This window comes from Topomyia yanbarensis, chromosome 3, assembly GCF_030247195.1.
Source record: "Topomyia yanbarensis strain Yona2022 chromosome 3, ASM3024719v1, whole genome shotgun sequence".
Classification (NCBI taxonomy): Eukaryota; Metazoa; Arthropoda; class Insecta; order Diptera; family Culicidae; genus Topomyia; species Topomyia yanbarensis.
The window spans coordinates 212,821,364-212,843,033 of record NC_080672.1 but is presented as its reverse complement, the minus strand read 5'-3'; the positions used below and the strand labels follow the sequence as shown (position 1 = coordinate 212,843,033).

Sequence of the window (21,670 nt, the reverse complement as noted above, 5' to 3'; positions counted from 1 at the left end):
TTTCTCTCTTTTATGGTCGCGGGGAAGACTTTACGATTGCTACTGAGAGGCGCTGAACTAGACGGCGAAGGAAGCGATTGTTCTCGGCAATCGGCAACCTGCGTTCCCGATCAAATTAAAATACAAAGCCCGATTTATTCGGGAGCAGGTTAGTACCTCTCCAAGCATTTTAAACGTGTTGGTCGGTGTTACCTTTGGTCTTTTCTCCTTTTCGCGAGCTCAATTCGGATATCTAGCTCAGTTGCTCATCCAATCACCGGGATCGATCGACACCCTTCAAACGGACCAAGGGTCGGCAAGGGTCGATTACCACAAGTCGGCTATACGGAGGTCGGCGTTTATTATCACGGAGGAGAGGCGGAACTTCCCGATTTTACACAACCATTTCAACAAGCTGCTGTCTGCATGCAAATTCTAAACACTTGAGGAAACCAAAAGCTGTGGCAGAGAACCCAATACTTTCAAGGCACGAATTTATTGGGAGCAGGTTAGTACCTCTCCAAAAACGGTAATCATATCCAAAGGGTGCTTCTTGTGGATTTTGTTTATTTCTCGGTATTGCGTCTGTTGCCGTTATTGCTTCCAAGATGTCCAAACTCCGCGCCAAGCAAACACGGCTGCGAAATTTGATGACATCATTCAACGTAATCTACGCATTCATGGAGCATTATGAAGACACCAGGCATTGCAGTGAGCTGGCTTCGCGGTTGGAGAAGTTAGAGCCACTGTGGGAGAAGATAGACGAAGCTATGACGGAGACGGAATTAGCCGACAGTGAGGAAGGAGCGGCAGGAGAGAGGTACGTTAAGGAACGAGTGGACTTCCAGAATAAATTCTTTATCCTTAAAGGATTCTTGGTCTCTAAAATTCGGGATAGCCCCGAGCATAACTGTGCCCTGCAAACATCTCAGGTTTTGGAGTCCCCTTTTGCACCCCCGCACCCGCATGTTAAGCTGCCTTTGATTAGTCTTCCCAAGTTTTCTGGCAACGTGGAGGAGTGGTTGTCTTTTCGCGATTTGTTCATCTCATTGATACATTTCTCGACGGACTTGCCGGACATCGAAAAATTCCACTATCTTAGAAGTCAGTTGGAAGGGGAGGCGTTAGCAGTAATAGCGTCATTACCACTTACGCAGGCTAACTACACTGTGGCTTGGGAATTACTGGTCAAACGGTACTCGAACAGTAAGTGTCTTAAGAAGAAGCAGGTACAAAATCTATTCGATTGTGCAGTCATGCGGAAAGAATCAGCAGTGCACTGCACAAATTGGTTGAAGGTTTCGAGAAAGCTACCAAGGTCCTAGATCAGGTGGTGCAGCCAGGCGATTACAAGGATCTACTGCTGATTCATCTGATGTGTTCAAGGCTGGATGATAAAACGCGGCGAAGCTGGGAAGAACATGCGTCGACTTTGGAGGAGGAAGGCTTCAAGGATTTGATGGAGTTTTTGCTTCGACGCATCAGGGTGTTGGATTCTTTACCAAGTAGGCAATCGGATACCCAACCCCCAATGGTTAAAAAGGTTTATTCATCTAAGGTCGCTAGCCATGGAGCAGTCCAATCGACTCAATCAAAATGTTTCTCTTGTTCCGACACGCATCCACTTTTCACGTGTCCAGTTTTCGGTAAATTGGCCGTCATCGAAAGGGAAAAACTGCTGCGGCAACATTCGTTGTGTAGGAACTGTTTCCGGAAAGGGCATCAGGCGAAGGAATGTTCATCCAAGTTTTCGTGTCGACGATGTAAGGAACGGCACCATACCTTGGTTTGCTACAAGGAGGAGAAACCCAATACTCAGCACACAAATGGGACTGAAAATCAATCCAAAGAGGGAAGGGGTCATAACTCCACTGAAAGGGTATCTACAGCTAATGCCGCGGAAGTCACATCGGTTAGCAGTAATATCGGGCGGTCGGGATCGAAGGTACTTCTAGCTACAGCAGTAGTTCGCGTGGTCGACGATTATGGGCACGAGTTTCATGCGAGAGCGCTCTTGGATTCCGGATCGGAGTGCAATATTATCTCCACCCAACTTTCGCAGAAACTGCGTGTCAAGAGAACTAGGGCAGATATACAAATAACAGGTATTGGACAGGTTCCAACGAAGACCAGGGAGAAAGTCCGAGCAACAGTCAAGTCGAGGTTAACAGACTATTCCGAGACCTTGGAGTTTTATGTACTGACTAAAGTGACCGAAGATTTGCCCACATCAGCCATCACTGTGAACAACTTGGAGTTACCTGCTGGAATTCAGTTAGCAGACCCGGAGTTTTTCAAAACTCACACCATCGATTTACTTCTTGGTGGGGAGTTCTTTTTCGATTTCTTCCCGACGAAACAACGAATTGCCCTTGGCGAACATATGCCTTCACTCGTTGATTCGGTATTCGGATGGTTGATGACTGGTCGTTGTGGTTTGAGTCAAGGTGGGGCATTAACGGTTTGTCAGCATACGGCAGTTTCAGAGGCGATCGAGGATCTCATGAACAAATTTTGGGAGTGTGAAAAGGGGCATCTTTGCTCGAACTATTCGGTTGAGGAAACCAGGTGCGAAGAATATTTCTCTAAGACAGTAAAGCGAAAGGAGGACGGTCGATATTTAGTTGGTTTACCAAAATCTCAGGATGGCTTGGCTAAACTGGGTGAGTCAAGATCTACGGCTTTCCGACGTCTGATGTTGCTCGAACGGCGACTGGCACGAGATGAGGCGTTAAAGAAAGAGTACCATACGTTTATCTCCGATTACAAGGATCGTGGACATTTAAGGAAGGTTGCTGAAGAACATCCCGGGGCTATTACTAGCTATTATCTTCCGCATCACCCGGTAATAAAGGATTCAAGTACAACAACCCGCGTCAGAGTGATTTTTGACGCATCCAGCAAATCGTCCACAGGAGTGGCTCTGAATGACGTACTTCTGAATGGGCCAGTTATCCAGGATGATTTGCGCACAATTATCATGCGAAGCCGACAGTATCCAATTATTCTAATCGCAGATGTTGAGAAGATGTTTCGGCAAATTTTGATGGATCCCGAAGATTTGTCGTTACAAAGGATTCTTTGGCGCTTTTCACCAGACCAACCGATAGAAACATACGAATTGTTGACCGTTACTTACGGTACGAAACCAGCTCCCTTCTTAGCCACTAGAACCTTGAAGCAGTTGTCTATCGACGAAGCGGCCACCTTTCCTCTGGCGGCTGAACGGATTGCTAAGGACGTCTACATGGATGATGTTATCACTGGAGCAAACGACGTGGAGGAGGCAAAGATCATCCGAAGTGAACTTGATGGATTGCTGCGAACGGGAGGATTTCGGTTACGCAAATGGGTTTCGAACAATGAAGACGCTCTTGTAGGTGTCGCTGAAAATAATCTGGCTCTTCCTTTCGAGAACGATGTCGATTTTGATGCCGAACGAACGGTGAAAACTTTGGATTTGGTTTGGGAGCCTCGTACGGATACATTCAGATTTAAGATCCAATTCGAGGAGGTTCAGTCGGTTGCGCTTACTAAACGGAAGGTGCTTTCCTGTATCGCGAAGGTGTTTGATCCATTGGGGCTAGTCGGACCCGTCGTAACGAAGGCGAAGATGTTTATGCAGCAAATTTGGGAGCTTAAGGATACAGCACAGAAGGTATTAGGCTGGGACGATAATCTGCCGTCATCGTTAGTAGACTCTTGGACGGATTTCTATGCTCAATTCCCCAATTTAAATGAAATTCGTATTCCTCGATTCGTTGCCTGTCCCAATGCGATTTCGTTTCAACTACACTCATTCTCGGATGCATCGGAAAAGGCGTACGGTGCCTGCATTTATTTGCGTTCTGAAGACAGCAAAGGACAAGTCACGGCGTCGCTCATCTCGTCCAAATCTCGAGTTGCACCACTCAAGCGTCAGACGATTCCCCGGTTAGAGCTGTGTGGAGCACAGCTGGCGGTAGAACTGCATCAGAAGGTGACGAAGTCTCTCAACCTGACATGTGAATCGTTTTTTTGGACGGATTCCAAAACGGTTCTACAATGGCTCGCACAGCCACCGAATACCTGGACGACGTTTGTAGCACATCGCGTCTCATTCATTCAACACTCTACCCAGAACTGTCATTGGAGGCATGTACCAGGGATTCAGAATCCAGCGGATCAACTCTCCCGTGGGTTAGATCCAGGCCAAAATATTGTAGATTCAGCATGGTGGGATGATCCATTATGGCTGGTCGCAGATTGGAATTCATGGCCAACGCAATTAGGAACTCTACCAGAATCAGATACACATGAAATGGAGAGAAGGAAAACTGTCGTAGCTGTGGTGGTTCCTGTGAAAACGTTCAACGATTGGTATTTTGAGCAGTTTTCTGAATATACAAAACTCATCCGTGTTACAGCATATTGCCGGAGATATTTAAGAAACCTTCGCACGGGAGCAGAGAAAAGATTACGGTCTTTACCACTTACCACCCAGGAACTAAGCGAAGCAGAAATGTGTCTCGTTCAGCTGGTCCAGCAGGAGGCCTTTCCCAAGGAGCTCAAGGCACTTTTCACAAACGAACCGGTTCACCGAGGATCCAAACTTCGCTGGTTCAACCCAGTGCTTACCAAGGCGGGAATCATTCGAATTGGAGGTCGATTGGCGAATTCTAGTATTCCCGAAGAAACTAAACATCCTATGGTCATTCCAGGAAACCATAAATTCTCAAAGCTTCTCGCCAGCAGCTATCACAAAACACTCTTGCATGCGGGTCCTCAACTCCTGTTGAACTCAATTCGATTACGTTTTTGGCCACTTGAAGGGCGAAATCTATGCCGTTTAACAACTCATCGTTGTCTAATGTGTTACCGAGCTAAACCGAAACTTCAACAACAATTCATGGCTCAATTACCTGCACCAAGAATCACCGCAGCTCGTCCATTCACTACAACAGGCGTCGATTATTTTGGTCCTGTATATATTCACCAAGGCTACCGGAAGGGATCAACGAAGGCTTACGTAGCGGTGTTTATCTGCTTCTGTACGAAGGCAGTACATTTAGAGCTGGTTTCCGACTTGTCTACTGCAAGGTTCATCCAAGCTCTACGAAGGTTTACAGCACGGAGAGGAAAATGTTCGGATATTTATTCCGACAATGGAACCAACTTTGTCGGTGCACGCAACAGTATAGCAGAACTCCTTCGTAACTTAAGAGACCGCAACCACCACGAAGCAATTCAGGAAGAGTGCAGCAACAATGGCATCACATGGCACTTTAACCCTCCTGCCGCCCCTCACTTCGGCGGACTATGGGAAGCCGCAGTACGCTCCGCTAAGAAACACTTGCTCCGTGTCTTAGGCAATTCCTCCGTCTCTTATGAAGATTTTACAACCCTCCTAGCCCAAGTAGAAGGTTGTCTTAATTCCAGGCCCCTCACACAGCTTTCGGACGACCCCACAGATCTCCAACCGCTCACACCAGCTCACTTTCTTGTTGGATCATCGCTACAAGCACTTCCCGACAAGAACTATAACAGTGTTCCAGCCAACCGGCTCTCACACTGGCAGCTAATCCAGCAACAGCTTCAACACTTTTGGCGCAGATGGCATACCGAATATCTGTCGCAGCTTCAGGCACGAGTGAAGAATTGGCAGCCAGCAGTCAATATCGAGCCCGGCAGACTTGTCATCATTGTCGATGAAAACCAACCACCGATGAAATGGAAATTGGCACGGATTCACCAAATACATCCAGGCGACGGCGGTGTAGTTCGAGTCGTCACTCTACGAACTTCGACTGGTTACCTGACGCGACCGGTGACCAAAATATGTCTGCTACCACTACCGTCAACAGATGAGGAGAAAACTAGTAATCAGCCGTAAGAATCAACTGAAATCGTGCAATTTCAGGGTGGTTCGGGATGTTTGGTTGCTATGTCATCCCCCTGTATAACCAACGCTACCAATATTGCGGTGTAACAGCTACTACCCGGCGCATGATATCAGATATCTTAATTCACCACGTTTGATCACCGAAAAGGACAGCGAGTGATAGTGCTGATGATCTTTCTCGTCGTGATCGATCGGCAGTCGTCTTCAACCATCTATCGGTATAGCACGCGCACGCAGGGCGGCCCGCCGCTGATAGTATTTTAATGTATAAGGTGTTTAGTTTATTAGAATAATAAATTCAGTTATAAGTCGAAATATAATGTTTAAGCCCAATAAAGTCGCGTGTGATAATCTAAAGTGAACAAGTGCATGTTTTACTTGCCGTCGGTGCAGCATTCCGGAAAAAGGAGAACCATCCATCCCATCCCATGTCAGCTGGCCGCTGGCGTTCAGGTGACCTTCAACCGACGTAACCCCCAAACAGTGAATATGGTAACTTGTGCGAAAGAGTGCGTAAGCATCAATCGGTTAAATCGTGTGAAATACTTTACTTTTCGTTGAAAACTTTGTGGGCGCCTATTGCTAATCGAAATATCATACAGATAAGTATAGTGTGTAGTCATACAGACTATTATTGTTCTGTGATTTTCAGATTTCATTTCGCTGCGGCTAGCTTTATAAGCTTGCCCGCAGTGGAAGACGCAGTGTTATATTGTTCTTTTGTATTGTCCCGCTTCTCCAGCTGTAGTTTAATTTGCCTATAATGAGCGGCCTGTGTGCAAAGTGTACGGGCACGGTGAGTCTCGCCGAAGGCCTTGATGTATGTCTTTTTTGCGGTGATAAATATCATCAAAAATGTTCCGGGTTGACAAAGGCCATGGTAAATTGGGTGACTGATAATGACTGATAAGTCTTTGCTACAAGTGTGCCAAATGTTCATCAGAGCAGTCTTCTGGTGCGCAGGATGTCAGTTCGATATCGATATCGATTCGATTATGTTAAAGTTGTTGCCAATTTTGAAAATCCACGCTTCAAATATAACAAATACAATGTTATAATTGAAGTTGATAAGGGCACTTATAGCGGCCTGATGTCAGCCCATGTGGTGAACATTGGTTGGGATAGGTGTTCTGTTTTAGAGGCCTTTAACGTGCTGCGCTGCTTCAACTGTGGAGAATTTGGTCATAAGAGTACGGGATGCGTTAATAAAGAAACATGCTCCAGATGTAATGGAGCACATAGAACATCTGAATGCTCGTCAACTGATTTTAAATGTGTAAATTGTATAAAAAAGAATAGTGAACGCAAAATGAATTTGGACGTAAACCATGCGGCATTTAATAAGTAGTGTTCAGTATATCGGAGACTGCTAGAATCGAAAAAAGCAACGTTTTGTTAAGTGAATAGCAACTAACAAACGGGAGGCTGTCTGAAATATTATGTTTAAATATAGCTGGGTTGTATACAAACTTTGTTGCAATGCGACATCTTGTAGAAAACAAACGTCCATTGTTGGTTTTTCTATCAGAAACACATATAGTTGAAGCTGATGCATTTGATCAGTATAGTATTCCGGGTTATAAAGTTACTTTTCGCCTATCCCATTCCAAACATACCGGTGGGGTTGTTATTTAGCAGTTGATAATAATTGGTTCTTGGGTATATCAGTTGAAAGAGGGATGCAGATGGGAAACTTTGCAGTAGTATACCATTCTCCTAGTTCTAGCGATCGACGATTTTTAGAAATTTTAGAAAACTGGTGGGAGAATTTCGTTGATTTAAGCAAACTTAATGTAATTTCGGGCGATTTCAATATTGATTGGCTCAACGATCAAAATTTGAATCAGTTGAAGCAGTTGGCTGAGTTTTTCAATTTCAAGTAAACGGTTAGTGAGTGTACAAGAATTTCTAGACAGAGTAGAACATTGATAGATCACGTGTATTCCAATTTTGATGGAGTTCATTCGTATGTAGAGGCCGATTGTAATATTTCAGATCATGAGACAATTTCAATTTTGCTGGAGAATGAACCAAACCGTGAGGAGGATAAAGTTAAAATTAAGTGCTGGAAAAGATATTCGAAGCAAGCCGTGTCTCAACTGGTTTCGAGAAGCCTGGATTTTACGGAATTGAATGGAAATTTGGATAACAAGGCAGCTGTTCTAACTAATGTGTTAAAAGAGTGTACAAATAGTTTAGTTTCTCAAAAGTATGTTAATTTAAATAACTCGAACAGCTGGTACTCTTTAGATCTTTTGCGCCTGAAACGTAAAAGGGATAAAAAGTACAAGAAATTTTGCAGAACTAATAGTGAACGTCTTTGGAATGGGTACACACATGCGCGAAATATTTATTCATGAACTTTGAAAAAGACCAAATGTGAGTAGATTCAAAGGAAGATCGATCAACATCAAAACAACAGCAAAGAGTTATGGAAAATCCTAAAGAATTTAATTAAACCTAAACCTAGTTCCTCGCAGTCCATAACTTTTAACGGGGTAGAAGAACAATCTGAGCAAATAATAGCTGAAAAATTGAACAGTTATTTCGTTAACAGTGTGCAACTGATCAATCAAAGTATAGAGCTGGTCAGTGAACCTGTGGAAATAACACAGCCGATTAATATTAACTGTAGATTTGATGGATTTCACCCAATCACTTTTGAACAATTGAAAGATATTTGTTTTCCTTTGGGAAAATCGGCTGGTATCGATAAAGTCAACGCAAAAGTGATACAGGATTGCTTTCACGTCATCGGACACGATCTGCTGGACCTTGTAAATGAATCGATACAAACTGGGCACGTGCCGACAGTTTGGAAGGAATCACTTGTGATTCCTATGCCCAAAGTTACTGGGACGGATAAAGCCGAAGAGTACCGCCCCATTAACATGTTGCACACATTAAAGAAAATTTTAGAACTTGTTGTTAAGGGCCAGCTGATGAGTTATTTGAATAATAATAATTTGCTAATTCCGGAGCAATCGGGATACCGAGAGAGACACTCTTGCGAAACCGCTTTGAATCTAGTGTTAGCAAAATAGAAAGAGAAAATCGAGGTTAAAGAGACTATTTTTGCTGTATTTTTGGATCTGAAACGCGCTTTTGAGACAATTTTGAGACCTTTACTTTTGAAAATTTAAGAGCGATTTGGTATCGGATGGATAGCACATAAGTGGTTTGAAAACTATTTATGTGATAGAACTCAGAAAACTAGTTTCAACGATTTTGTATCTAGTCCTCACGGCAATCCTCTTGGAGTGCCGCAAGGTACTGTCTTAGGTCCTATTTTATTTATTATGTATATAAACGACATGAGGCGAGTTTTACGATTTTGTGACTTAAATTTGTTTGCTGACGACACTGTTCTGTTCATTGCAGCTAAGGATATAGATGAAGCCGTGGCGCATTTGAACGAAGATTTGCATTCTCTTGCTCGTTGGTTAAAATTTAAACAATTAAAGTTAAATGTTGCTAAAACTAAATATATGATTATCTCTTCGGCTAATACTAGGCCTGACGTTGACGTTGAAATAAATGGTGAGACTATTGATCGCGTTAGTGAATTAAAATATCTTGGAATAATCATTGATGACAAGTTAACCTTTAAGTCTCACATCGACAATGTCATCAAAAAGATTGCTAAAAAGTATGGTATATTGTGTCTTCTGAAAAATGATTTAACATTTAGTAGTAAAATTTTATTGTATAAATCTATTGTTTCACCACATATTGACTTCTGCCCATCCATTTTGTTTTTAGCAGTGTAGCCCACGCAAAAATTATTGGAAATGAAAAAGCAGATAAAATAGCAAAACAAGCCACAACCTCACCAGCCACCGATTTAGTACACACTCCGTTCATTGACTTCAAATCACTAGTACGCAGCCATATCAGCACCATATGGGAAACCCTTTGGCACAATCAAAATTAATCTAATCTAAGTAGTATACTTACCACAGGTCTTGTTTCGGGTAACAATAGTTTGTTATCGCCACCAAGTTTACCGAGGAGCGAAAATTTTGGCTATTCGCAATCGTCGAATAAAGATGGACAAATAAGTTTGCCATCATCGAATAACATAGAGGGAAGTTTACGTTCGTGTTCGTTGGATCATGAGGCAAGTTTACCAATGGATCGATTGTTGGATAGCATTCAGCGTGAAACAACTGGTCATCGAGCTAATTATTATTATAGATTTTGGATTTTGACTTTTCCAGTTTTGTTTTGTTTTGTAAATAGTGTTTTTTGTATATACGTTCTGATATTAAGTCAACTGAAAATATGAAAATACTATCTTAAGGAGAACTGTTGTAACCACCCTAGCGTGCGCTAAGCATAGCAGCGCCCGGCAAACGGTCTGAATAGAGTGATTTATTACGCTAGAGTTTGTTCGGTACACACGGTGTTTATATTACTGTGTAATATCACATTCCTCGGACATATCCGTACCAATTACCAAATACAACAGTTACTTACCATTGATGAATTTCGCGCCCAATTGTATTCAGCGTTGGCAGCACCCTCTCAGATTTTGCATGAACATGAAGACTTTGCCACAAAAAGCTACTTTTCATACTTTGTTTTTCCAAAAATGATCTGGACTGTCTTTTGAAAAGGGTCAAACTTTTTTTACCAATTTTTTTCAAATAGCTATAGTCTGCAAATGACAAATCCTACAAAAAATGTTGTAGGAGTGGTTTTTACAAAATTAGTCAAATTTTCAAATAAAAATATTGAAAAAATTCTTCATTGACTCCTACACTGAAAAAAATCGATTTTAAAAATTTAAAGTCGATTTACAAAAAAACCCATTTTTGATTCGGATGAAATTTTGTTTTAAGATAGATAATTATGTTCCCTACCTACCGTCAAAAATTCAAGTTGGGCACTTTCAAGGAAAAAAAGTTATTTGAAAAAAACTTTTCCTTGTCCAAACTGATTTTTGACATTAAAAATGTCTTACTCCACTATCTGGGGCTAGGTGTCATTCTAAAATCTAAACTATCTCCCATGTAACGAAACTATGTAAGGTTTGCACGCTTATAACTCCGATATTACTAGATGGATTTTAATCATTCATACACCAACCGATTCAGAAACACCTAACTTAAATATTGGTAATAATGTAATATCTCCCCAATAAAAGTAGACTTTTGGAAATTGGTAAAATTAAAAAGTTCACAAAAAACGGGAAAAATACCATTCATGAGGCAGATTTCTCAGACACAGCCGTCAAAAGAGGGCAGCTTAGTTGCTCAATGAAACACGAAAAGTCATAAATAGAAGCAACGCATGTCCGTTTAAATCAGTTGTTGCTCTTATCCCACACGAGCAACGTCGTCTCCGGGCGATGCAATAAGCGCTATCGATTTTCGGTAACGTTGGTATTTGCACACACTCGCACCTAAGTGGATAAACCATATACCATATTAGTTTATAAATAGAGGTGACGCGTACCCGTTTGAATCAGTTTTTGTTCTTATGTCGAACGGGTAAGATCGTGGCTGCAGCGTCTGGGCACTACAATAAGCGGTAGACGCTATGCATTTTCGGCAGCGGTGGCCGTGTGCGGATTTTTCGGGTACCAGCATGGTGTCACAGAATGATTTGCAAAGTGGGTGGGCGGGGTGGTTTGGATTTAATTCAATACGGTGTGTGCTGCTTAAGAGTGTTGCGCTTGAAAAAAATATATTTTTATGCATGCGTGTGCGTTGTAACTTGTTAATCCATGCTTACGGCGCTTTGTAGCTGCGTAGCATAAAAAGAGCCAATTGGTTTTCATGTTTCATATTTCGGTTATATGTTTTTTATCAGTAAGGCATCTGACAACGTGCTTCTGTAGTTATTGCACTGTTCAGCAGCGTAGTATTTTATATAGGAGAGCACACTCAGGTCTTTTTCGCGGATTTTGAAATTTACGCGGTTTTCATTTACACGACCTGTATCCCCTGCGTGAAAAATCTGAGTGTAATTGCATCGGAAACAATCACATTCCCAGCAGAACTTTTTGTTTTCTAACTTCAAACACTTTTGTTTCGTACTGCACACAACGGAAAATTTTAAAACAGAACTTACCGTCCCAGCAGCAGTTGAAGCGGGTGTTCTTTTTCGATTCAAATTCAAGCCATGTCTTAAGCGTTACTGGACTTAAAATTGTTTTCCCAGTTTAACCAGTCAGAATATCTGTCCTACCCTATGTATTTAAAACACAGTTCTAATTGCGTTTTAAGGTATACAACAAATACGGTTGGGTATACTAATTTAAATTTTAAAATAAATCTGTTTTAAATTATGAAACAAACCGCTGTACTGAAGATATAATTATGTCAGTCCTATTACCACATAAAACACCTATATAACATAAAACGCTGCAGAATTGGTTTAATAATACAATGTTTACACTACAGAGTTATAACACGTTTTAATAATTAGCAACAAGAAAAATGTCACCAAGATAGCATAAAAACCCGTTTTAACTGGTAGTGCGAACGTTGCATAACAATGTAATTTATCAAATAATTTCATTTTTCCACCACTAATCGATCAAGAAATACTTACACTTAAGATTGTTTACTTAAGTTCATTAGTACATTATTGAAAATTTAAATGGAAAATGAAATTTCATATTTTATGGAGAATCTGTATATTTCCGTTGGCGGGCGTGGGTTTCCTCATCACAGCTCTCAATATGGAACTTTTCTTTTGAATATATTTTCTGGACAGACCAGCCTATTTTTACTAGATGGATCAGCCAAATAATGCCAATCACCTAGTGAGATACTTGATTAATTAATAGATTACCGTTATAAGACCTTCAATAAATTATGTTTTAATGGGGAGGGTATATAGCAAATTGTAACATATGAAAACAGGCGAGTGAACAAGAACGTGTGTCGATATGTGTGATAGATAAAAAAAGCTATATTTTTAATGTCACCGTGGTCGTGTCCTGTACACAACCCTTTAATTTTTTTTCTTCAGTGTATTTCTATAGAAAACTAAACCAATGAAAGTCATAATCATCTCAGAATAAAATAACACTCAGTTTGTGAGAAGATATTGTCTAATTTAGCAGCTAAGCATATATTTATTAAGGGGTTGATACTATTTCATTTTTCATAAATTTCATAATTTCTATAGAGATCCGAGAAATAGATCGAAAGTTACAGCGCTTCCGATTGCGCTTCGTTTACCAAGAGCAGTAGTAATTTGAAATTTTAAACTCGATTATCTCGAAATGTCATCTTACTAAAAATGTTTTTTCCGTGATCACGATTACCGAAAAACTACTCAATCAATTTTCTTAATTTTTTTTTAATTGATTTAATTAAATTTTCTCGTACTTTAACGATTTCTTTTTACATTTCTTATATAAGAAATGTATAGAATTCGCTCAAACTTTCAAGGTTTTTCCGAGGCCCGGAGGGCCGAGTCTTATATACCAATCGACTCAGCTCGACGATTTGGGACAATGTCTCTCTCTGTGTAGGTGTGTGTGTGTATGTAACGGACAAACTCTCATTCGTGTTTCTCAGCAATGGCTGAACCGATCTTATCCAAACCAATTTTAAATGAAAGAACTATTAAACAGTAAGAACGCTATTAATTTGTTTTTGATTCTGATGTTTAGTTTCCATGATATGAATGTTTGAATGTGTAAAAATGGCGTTTTTTGAGGTTTTTTTGAATTATCTGCCGAAATTGACAGCAATGATTAACAATATATGGGGCAATGGGAAATGATAAAAATCTTTCGTCCGCATTTAATGTTAAATATCTCTTTTGATAATAGTCCGATTTCAACAAGCTATACCTTGTTCGAAAGGTATTCGTACAAGCTGCCTAAATATATATACATATATATATATATATATATATATATATATATATATATATATATATATATATATATATATATATATATATATATATATATATATATATATATATATATATATATATATATATATATATATATATATATATATATATATATATATATATATATATATATATATATATATATATATATATATATATATATATATATATATATATATATATATATATATATATATATATATATATATATATATATATATATATATATATATATATATATATATATATATATATATATATATATATATATATTTAGGCAGCTTATACGAATACCTTTCGAACAAGGTATAGCTTGTTGAAATCGGACTATTATCAAAAGAGATATTTAACATTAAATGCGGACGAAAGATTTTTATCATTTCCCATTGCCAGAAATATGACCAAAAACATGTAATCCATTATTAACGCCGAAACGGCTTATTTTAGGTCGATAGTATCTTCGGAGAATATAATGGAGGCAATATGCCCTTTCTTTTGGTATTGTGCTTTTGCTGAAAAATCCCCCTATGAGTGAGATATTTTCACAAATTTTCTTGGAAGTGATTATATCGAAATGATGCCTTCAGCAAATTTGTAGCTCTTACTTTTGAGAATAACTTTACTGAAGACTTCAAATATCTATTTTGAATACGTTAGAAGTTATGGCTTGTTGTTTGTGGATTACTCTTTGTCGCCTATTTATTGTTCAATATAGTAATAATCCATTGAAATAAGCCAAACACTATTACGATAAAACGAATTTTGTATTTCATTTTTCTATTTACAACCGCTAGAAATAATCACCGAACACTTCCAAGTTGTCTGGAAGGAACTTGATAACTTATCAGTGCAAAAATGTTCATTTGTACGAACCTTCTGACTGCAATTTTTCTAACTTATAACCATCGGATCGACCTGAAACATATCGCAAAATGAGAGCGAAGTAAATAACTCCAAGCAAAGGTATAGCCAAGAGAAGGTTTTTAGGTTTAACACCATATAACTCACCCCCCTCCCCCCCCCCAAACAAAAAAAATAGATTTAAGTTGAAAATTTATTGATGCTGACTAATTTAATTCAATATTACAATAACAATTATCTGATCCGTACATTGATAACCTGTTGTTGTAAACATCATGAGGACTTTTGATAAATTGTCGGAATGGGGTCCTGATATGTAACTGATTTATTGGTCTTGATTTCACAGTTGTCTAATAGCATCAATATCAAATTCCTGCCTGAAAACATTCCAATAGAAAATTCCAGAGTTCTGTAATCAATCATAATCCTCAGATTTCTTTTCAAATTGAGCTCGCTTTTGTAGAGATGTACTGTAATAAGGGTCTTTATATAATAGAAAGCGAAGTTAAAATTGATTTAATGTCTATGAAACATAGAACTGCTCACCAAAAAAATGCATAACTTTCAACATTTGCTAAAAATGTTTTCCCTTTCTCATTCACTCTAAAATTCGTCAATCTAATCCCGACCGGGAGGGCCGAGTGTCATATGCCAATCGATTCAGTTCGTCGAGATCGGAAAATGTCTGTGTGTATGTATGTGTGTGTATGTGGAAAAAAATATGACCTCTGTTAATCAGAGATGGCTGGACCGATTTGCACAAAGTTAGTCTCAAATGAAAGGTACAACCTTCCCATCGGCTGCAATTGAATTTTTTATTGATTGGACTTCCGGTTCCGGAGTTACGAGTTGAAGAGTACAATCACACTGCAAATTCCCATATAAACTGAAATGAAAAATTTTCAAAATCAAATTTGTATTTTTGATGCCAAATGACTTTATAATGCATGAAACATTGATATTTGATGTAAACTCGAAAAAAATAATATTTGATAAAAATTGACTTTTTTGGACTTTGGTACATTTTTGCCTTTCTCATATAGAAAGGTTATGCAATCACTCTAAAAATCGTCAATCATATCGGGCCGGAGGGAGTATGCAGTGAGGGGTTGCTACTTCAAAATTAAAACTAGTTTAAAATTGAAAATTTTCGGCAGGACCTCCCGGATCTTACTATGTGATACTGAAACATCGCTTGAAACCAGCGGCGGTCAAGCGATGTTTCAGTATCGACCCATAGTATCTCAAGATCGTGGCTGTCGATCCATTGTACGTTTGTGCAAATCATAGTCTGGACAAATGTGAAAAGCACAATTGCACCATTAGGTGGATTAAAACAGGTTTTTATTTTGGGAATGCGTCGAGTTGAGACGAAAACGTAATATGATTAATAACGAGGATAACACTTTCCGAATGTAGAGAGAAATTTATGAAAAATGACAATTTCCATTCGACTCTAGCAGGTCATGATCGATTTTGATGAGAATTTGATTTTTGTTGTATGACCAATTATATGAATAGGTCAAATGTTCAAAAACAGTAATTTAAGGTCAAGATAGTATCATTTTGAAACCGCCAATTTCGGAGGTTTAGTATCTTCGATGAGTTTTACAAACGTTAAACAGCGCATCATTTCAAAAAAAAATTTTGACGGTATATCGTCCTAGAAGTATTTATGGTGAATTTTCTCAGGTTAATATTCATGACTACAATAAAGTCTCAACAAATTCGCTAAAGAGACGAACTCAGTTACTATTTTCTGAAAAATTAATTCTGCATAATTTTAAAACTTCAAAAATTACGGTTTCGGAATTATGCCGTTTCGACAGTAAGATCGATTTTCACCAAACCCCCACCAATTGTAAATTGGTATTGTAAAAAAACGTAAGGGCGATACTTCAATGCTGATACCCAGTTAAACTCATTCCGGAACCGGTTCGGATTTCTAAATGGAGTCATTATGGATTCCAAATCAAATGCAACAACCGATTCCGACTCAGAATCGGTTGTTGCATTTGATTTGGAATCCATAATGACTCCATTCAGGACTCCGAATCAAATTCCGAATGGTTTGACCGGGTAGGTGGGACCGAAAAACAATCGCCAAAGGGGCTACATACTATATATATATATACTATCATTTTGTCAATTTCAACAGCAAACACAAATTTCAATTTAATAATTTCAAATACTTCATGAAGTTTTGGGTTTCGATCACTGAATCATGCAATCTAGGATGTAAAAAACACAACAGTTCTTAGATAGGAAATAAAACCAAGTCTAGAAATATTCACTGTAGATTTTCTTTGAACGGTGTCATTGCTAGTATCGCTTTTTTTTCAAGAAAAAAAGCATTGATTTCTTAGTTCTCAGTCGCGTTGGAAATTTGAGTAAAGTATAAACTTCAGATCGATTAAAAAAAAAATTCGATTTTTTTGGCTCAGTACAATATACATAATCCCTTTAGGAAAATTCAGTTTTCCCACCACAATGTATTGATTGAGGAATTTAGATATTTTATTAACAGAGAATTAGCAATAATTCATTTGTATGTCTATTTTTGGGCCATTTTTGCCTTTCTCATATAAAGAAAGGCTACGCAATCACTGTAAAAATCGACTTTTTAAACGAGGCCCGGAGGGCCGAGTGTCATACACCATTCGATTCAGTTCGTCGAGATCGGCAAATGTCTGTGTGTGTATGTATGTGTGTGTGTATGTGTGTGTGTCATTTAAACTCACACAATTTTCTCAGAGATGGCTGAACCGATTTTCGCAAACTTAGTTTCATCTGAAAGGTATAACGCTCCCATAAGCTGCTATTGATTTTTTAGTTGATCCGACTTCCGGTTCCGGAGTTACGGGTTGAAGAGTGCGGTCACACAGCAAATTCCCATATAAACTGGTACCACCATGATGTTCAAATGATGTAAAACATATTAAAATTGATGTAACATTACTCTAGTTTGCGGGTCTGGATTACTAATGATCAATTAAAGCAGCTTTGACCACATTGGCCACCTATGACGGTTCATGTCGCCCCCGGGGAACCCGCCAGGTTCCTAAGCTAATATCACACCAATTCCCCAACGAATTCTCTACCGATTTTTACAAACTTGATTTCAAATGAAAGATACAGTAATGCCATTGACTGCTGCTGAATTTCATTCGGTTCTGACTCTTGCTTTCGGAGTTACAGGGGTGTTAGTAAGGATACACTGGAATTTCCCATATAAATCGGTACAATCGTAATACCTCAGAGGCTAAAAACTATTGAAATGGTCACCAAATTACTTCTAATCGCAGATCTAGATCACTGATTGCCAATCAAACATTCTTTGAATATATTGTCCACTATCGACGATTCCGGAAGTCTGGAATTCCGGGCATATTCCACAATTAAAGTCACATCGGTTCTTCGGTGATGACTGAGCCGATTTTCTCAAACCAAGTCTCAAATGGAAGGCAAAATATGCAGTTGAGTATTACGTCGCCGCCCCTCCTCCCCCGCCTTGCCCTTACACCTCCCTCCTTCATCACTCCCCTCCCCTTGGACCACCCTCACGCCCGCATTTCCTTCATCCACCCCGTATACCGAAATAAGATGAAGGATTTCTGACGCATCCTCCACTCTCACTCTACTAACCCCCCATTCCCTCCACTTTCAAACCCATTCCACCAACATTTCAAAATATAATCACATGAAGATAACATTGAACTCATGCTGATTAAGCTAATTAAATATTATTCTTTTGCCTTTCTCATATAGAAAGGTTATGCAATTGCTCCAAAAACCGACTTCCTAACCGAAGCCCGGAGGGCCGAGTCTCATATAACATTCGACTCAGTTCGTCGAGATCGCAAAATATCTGTGTGTATGTATGTGTGTTTGTATGTGCGTATGTATGTGTGCATGTATGTATATATGTATGTATGTATGTGTGTGTATGTGCGGATTTGTTAACAAAATGTCCACATCGGTTTCTCGGAGATGGTTGAACCGATTTTTAGAAACTAAGATTCAAATGAAAGGTATACTATTCTCATAGGTTGCTATTGAATTTCATTTTCAACCGACATCTTGTTCCGGATTACGAGTTGAAGAGTATGGTTACAAAACAAAATTTGTTGATTTGTCCACATCGGTTTCTCGGAATTTTCTGAACCGATTTTGACAAACTTGATTTTAAATGGAAGGTCCATCAGCTGCTGTTGAATTTTGTGTGGATCCGAGTTCTGGTTCCTGAATTACAGGGTGATACGTACGATCACGCAGCAAATCTCGATTCTAACGAATTCTGCGATGAATGTAAAAAGGTAAAATTTTTGCCTTTCTCAATAGAAAGGTATTGCAATTGCTCTGAAAACCGACTTTTTAGCGGAGGCCCGGAGGGCCGAGTGGCATATACCATTCGATTCAGTTCGTCGAGTTCGGCAAATGTCTGAGCGTGTGTATGTATGTGTGTGTATGTGCGTCTGTGTGTGTATGTGACCAAAAATGTCACTCATTTTTCTCAGAGCTGGCTGAACCGATTTTGACAAACTTAGTCTCAAATGAAAGATACAACGTTCCCATAGGCTGCTATTGAATTTCTGATGGATCCGACTTCCGGTCCCGGAATTACAGGGTGGTGAGCACGATCACGCAGAAAATGTCGATTTTAATAAATTCTGCAATGAATGTATAAAGGTGAAAATTTTTCCAAAATATGACCACAACTGCTTTGATTTGTAGTATTAGGTCACTAACATCCATTCAAAGTCTTTTTGGCCACATTGGCCACCATCATCGGTTCTGGAAGCCCCGGCGGAAGTATCCAAATTCAGAATAACAGTCACATCGGTTTCTCGGAGATGGCTAGACCGATTCAACCAAACTTAGTCTCAAATGAAAGGTGTTGCGCCTTCGTAAATGGTTATTTAATTTCATCCCGATCTGACTTCCGGTTCCGGAGTTACAGGTTGTGGCGTGCGATCACATAGCAAATTGCGATTCAAACCGATACTCCGATGAAAGCAAAAAAGGTAAAAATTTCGCTAAAATGTATCTCAAACAACTTAAATTTGCTGTTCTAGGTCACCGACGGCCAACCAAACTTTCGTTGACTACATTGACCACCATAGACGGTTCCGGAAGTGCCCGGGAAAAGCGGCCATCTTTCAAAATTGACGTACTCACATCAGTTTCCCCGAAATGGTTGGGCCGATTTTCACAAACACTGTCCCAAATGATAGCTATAGTATCCCCACAGATGTCTATAAAATTTCGTACGGATCGCTTGGATGCGTCCGGAAATATAGACTAATCCATCCGGTCACATATGAAATTCCCATATAAGCCGGAACTAAATTTTTTTTCAAAGGGGGACCCCATGAAATTTCAGAAATCAAATTCGTTTTTGATGCCAAACATCTTTAAAATGCATGAAACGTCGAGATTTTATGTTACCTCGAAATTTTTTTTTATGAGAATCGACTTTTTGGGACTGCCGATTTCGCACCTTTTTTCAATTTAATATTAATGTAGCTGTTTTTTCTTTTACAAAATTTTAGAACTCGAATAGTGATTTTTTCTTGTATATTTGTCATGTCATGTATAATAATAAAATGTAATATATTCATTTGAAAGCTTTTAATGAATATAAACAACGCAACCATTCACGTGTTCATGATTGAGAAAGGCACAATTGCACCGCTAGGAGGATAAAAACAGGTTTTTCGCTTTCCGATTGATTTGGTTTGAGATTTCTAGCACTGATGTTGTCCTATGCTGATTTGAGCGATTTTCTGAGTCCTGCCACTATCCCATGTAGTATGTGTTATCGAAAACCTATTTTAATCCACCTAGAGGTGCAGTTGCGCCTTTCTCATTTCTCCAAACTATGATTTAATAGCTGATTCGTACAATATAACATTATGGAAATGTCTTTCATTCTTATTACACTTGGTAAGCATATATAAGAGCACCTTTTTGCATTCATCGCGGTATCGGTTTGAATCGGAGTTTTCTATGTGATCGCACTCCACAACCCGTAACTCCGGAGCTGGAAGTCGGATAGAGATGGAATTTAATATCTGTTTCCGGGGACCTTTCATTTGAGACTAAGTTGATCAAATCGGTCTAGCCATTTTAGAGAAACCAATATAACCGTTATTCTGAATTTGGATGCTTCCGGATCCGTCGATGGTGGCCAGTGTGGCCAAAGAGACTTTGAATGATTGTTGGTGACCTAGATCTACAAATTCAACAGTTGTGTTTACATTTTGGGAAAATTTTCACCTTTTTACATTCATCGCAGAATTCGTTAGAATCGGGATTTGCTGCGTGATCGTACGTAATTCAGGAACCAGAACTCGGATCCACACAAAATTCAACAGCAACTGATGGACCTTTCATTTAAAATCAAGTTTGTCAAAATCGGTTCAGAAAATTCCGAGAAACCGATGTGGACAAATCAACAAATTTTGTTTTGTGACCATACTCTTCAACTCGTAATCCGAAACAAGATGTCGGTTGAAAATGAAATTCAATAGCAACCTATGGGAATATTATACCTTTCATTTGAATCTTAGTTTCTAAAAATCGGTTCAGCCATCTCCGAGAAACCGATGTGGCCATTTTGTTAACAAATCCGCACATACACACACATACATACACACATACATACACACAGACATTTTGCGATCTCGGCGAACTGAGTCGAATGTTGTACGAGACTCGGCCCTCCGGGCCTCGGTTAGAAAGTCGGTTTTTGGAGCAATAACCTTTCTATATGAGAAATATAGAATATGGCAAAAGAATAATATTTAATTAGCTTAATCAGCATGAGTTCAATGTTATCTTCATGTGATTATATTTTGAAATGTTGGTGGAATGGGTTTGAAAGTGGAGGAAATGGGAGGTTAGTAGAGTGGGAGTGGAGGATGCGTCGGAAATCCTTCATCTTATTTCGGTATACGGGGTGGATGAAGGAAATGCGGGCGTGAGTGTGGTCCAAGGGCAGGGGAGTGATAAGGGAGGGAGGTGTAAGGGTAAGGCGGGGGGGGGAGGGGCGGCGACGCAATG

General features: G+C 39.3%; 2 protein-coding genes across 2 annotated transcripts; both read left to right on the top strand.

Annotated features, from left to right (window-relative positions):
• The first annotated feature begins 587 nt into the window (after window positions 1-587).
• Window positions 588-4,163, top strand: LOC131687624 (uncharacterized). Its single transcript, XM_058971709.1, has 3 exons — window positions 588-1,174; window positions 1,234-4,056; window positions 4,100-4,163. The coding sequence occupies exons 1-3, from the start codon at window positions 588-590 to the stop codon at window positions 4,161-4,163; spliced, it is 3,474 nt and encodes a 1,157-aa protein (XP_058827692.1).
• Window positions 4,164-4,480: 317 nt separating this feature from the next.
• LOC131687622 (uncharacterized) lies at window positions 4,481-5,851 on the top strand. The gene has a single exon (XM_058971708.1). It carries the CDS (start codon window positions 4,481-4,483, stop codon window positions 5,849-5,851), a length of 1,371 nt encoding a protein of 456 aa, XP_058827691.1.
• The last annotated feature ends 15,819 nt before the right edge of the window (window positions 5,852-21,670 follow it).

Coding starts and splice junctions, on each gene's coding strand:
- LOC131687622 (XM_058971708.1), top strand. CDS start 4,481: ATGTGTCTCGTTCAGCTGGTCCAGCAGGAGGCCTTTCCCAAGGAGCTC.
- LOC131687624 (XM_058971709.1), top strand. CDS start 588: ATGTCCAAACTCCGCGCCAAGCAAACACGGCTGCGAAATTTGATGACA. Junction 1,175..1,233: donor TGGGAATTACTGGTCAAACG/GTACTCGAACAG, acceptor TCGATTGTGCAG/TCATGCGGAAAGAATCAGCA. Junction 4,057..4,099: donor CCACCGAATACCTGGACGAC/GTTTGTAGCACA, acceptor CACTCTACCCAG/AACTGTCATTGGAGGCATGT.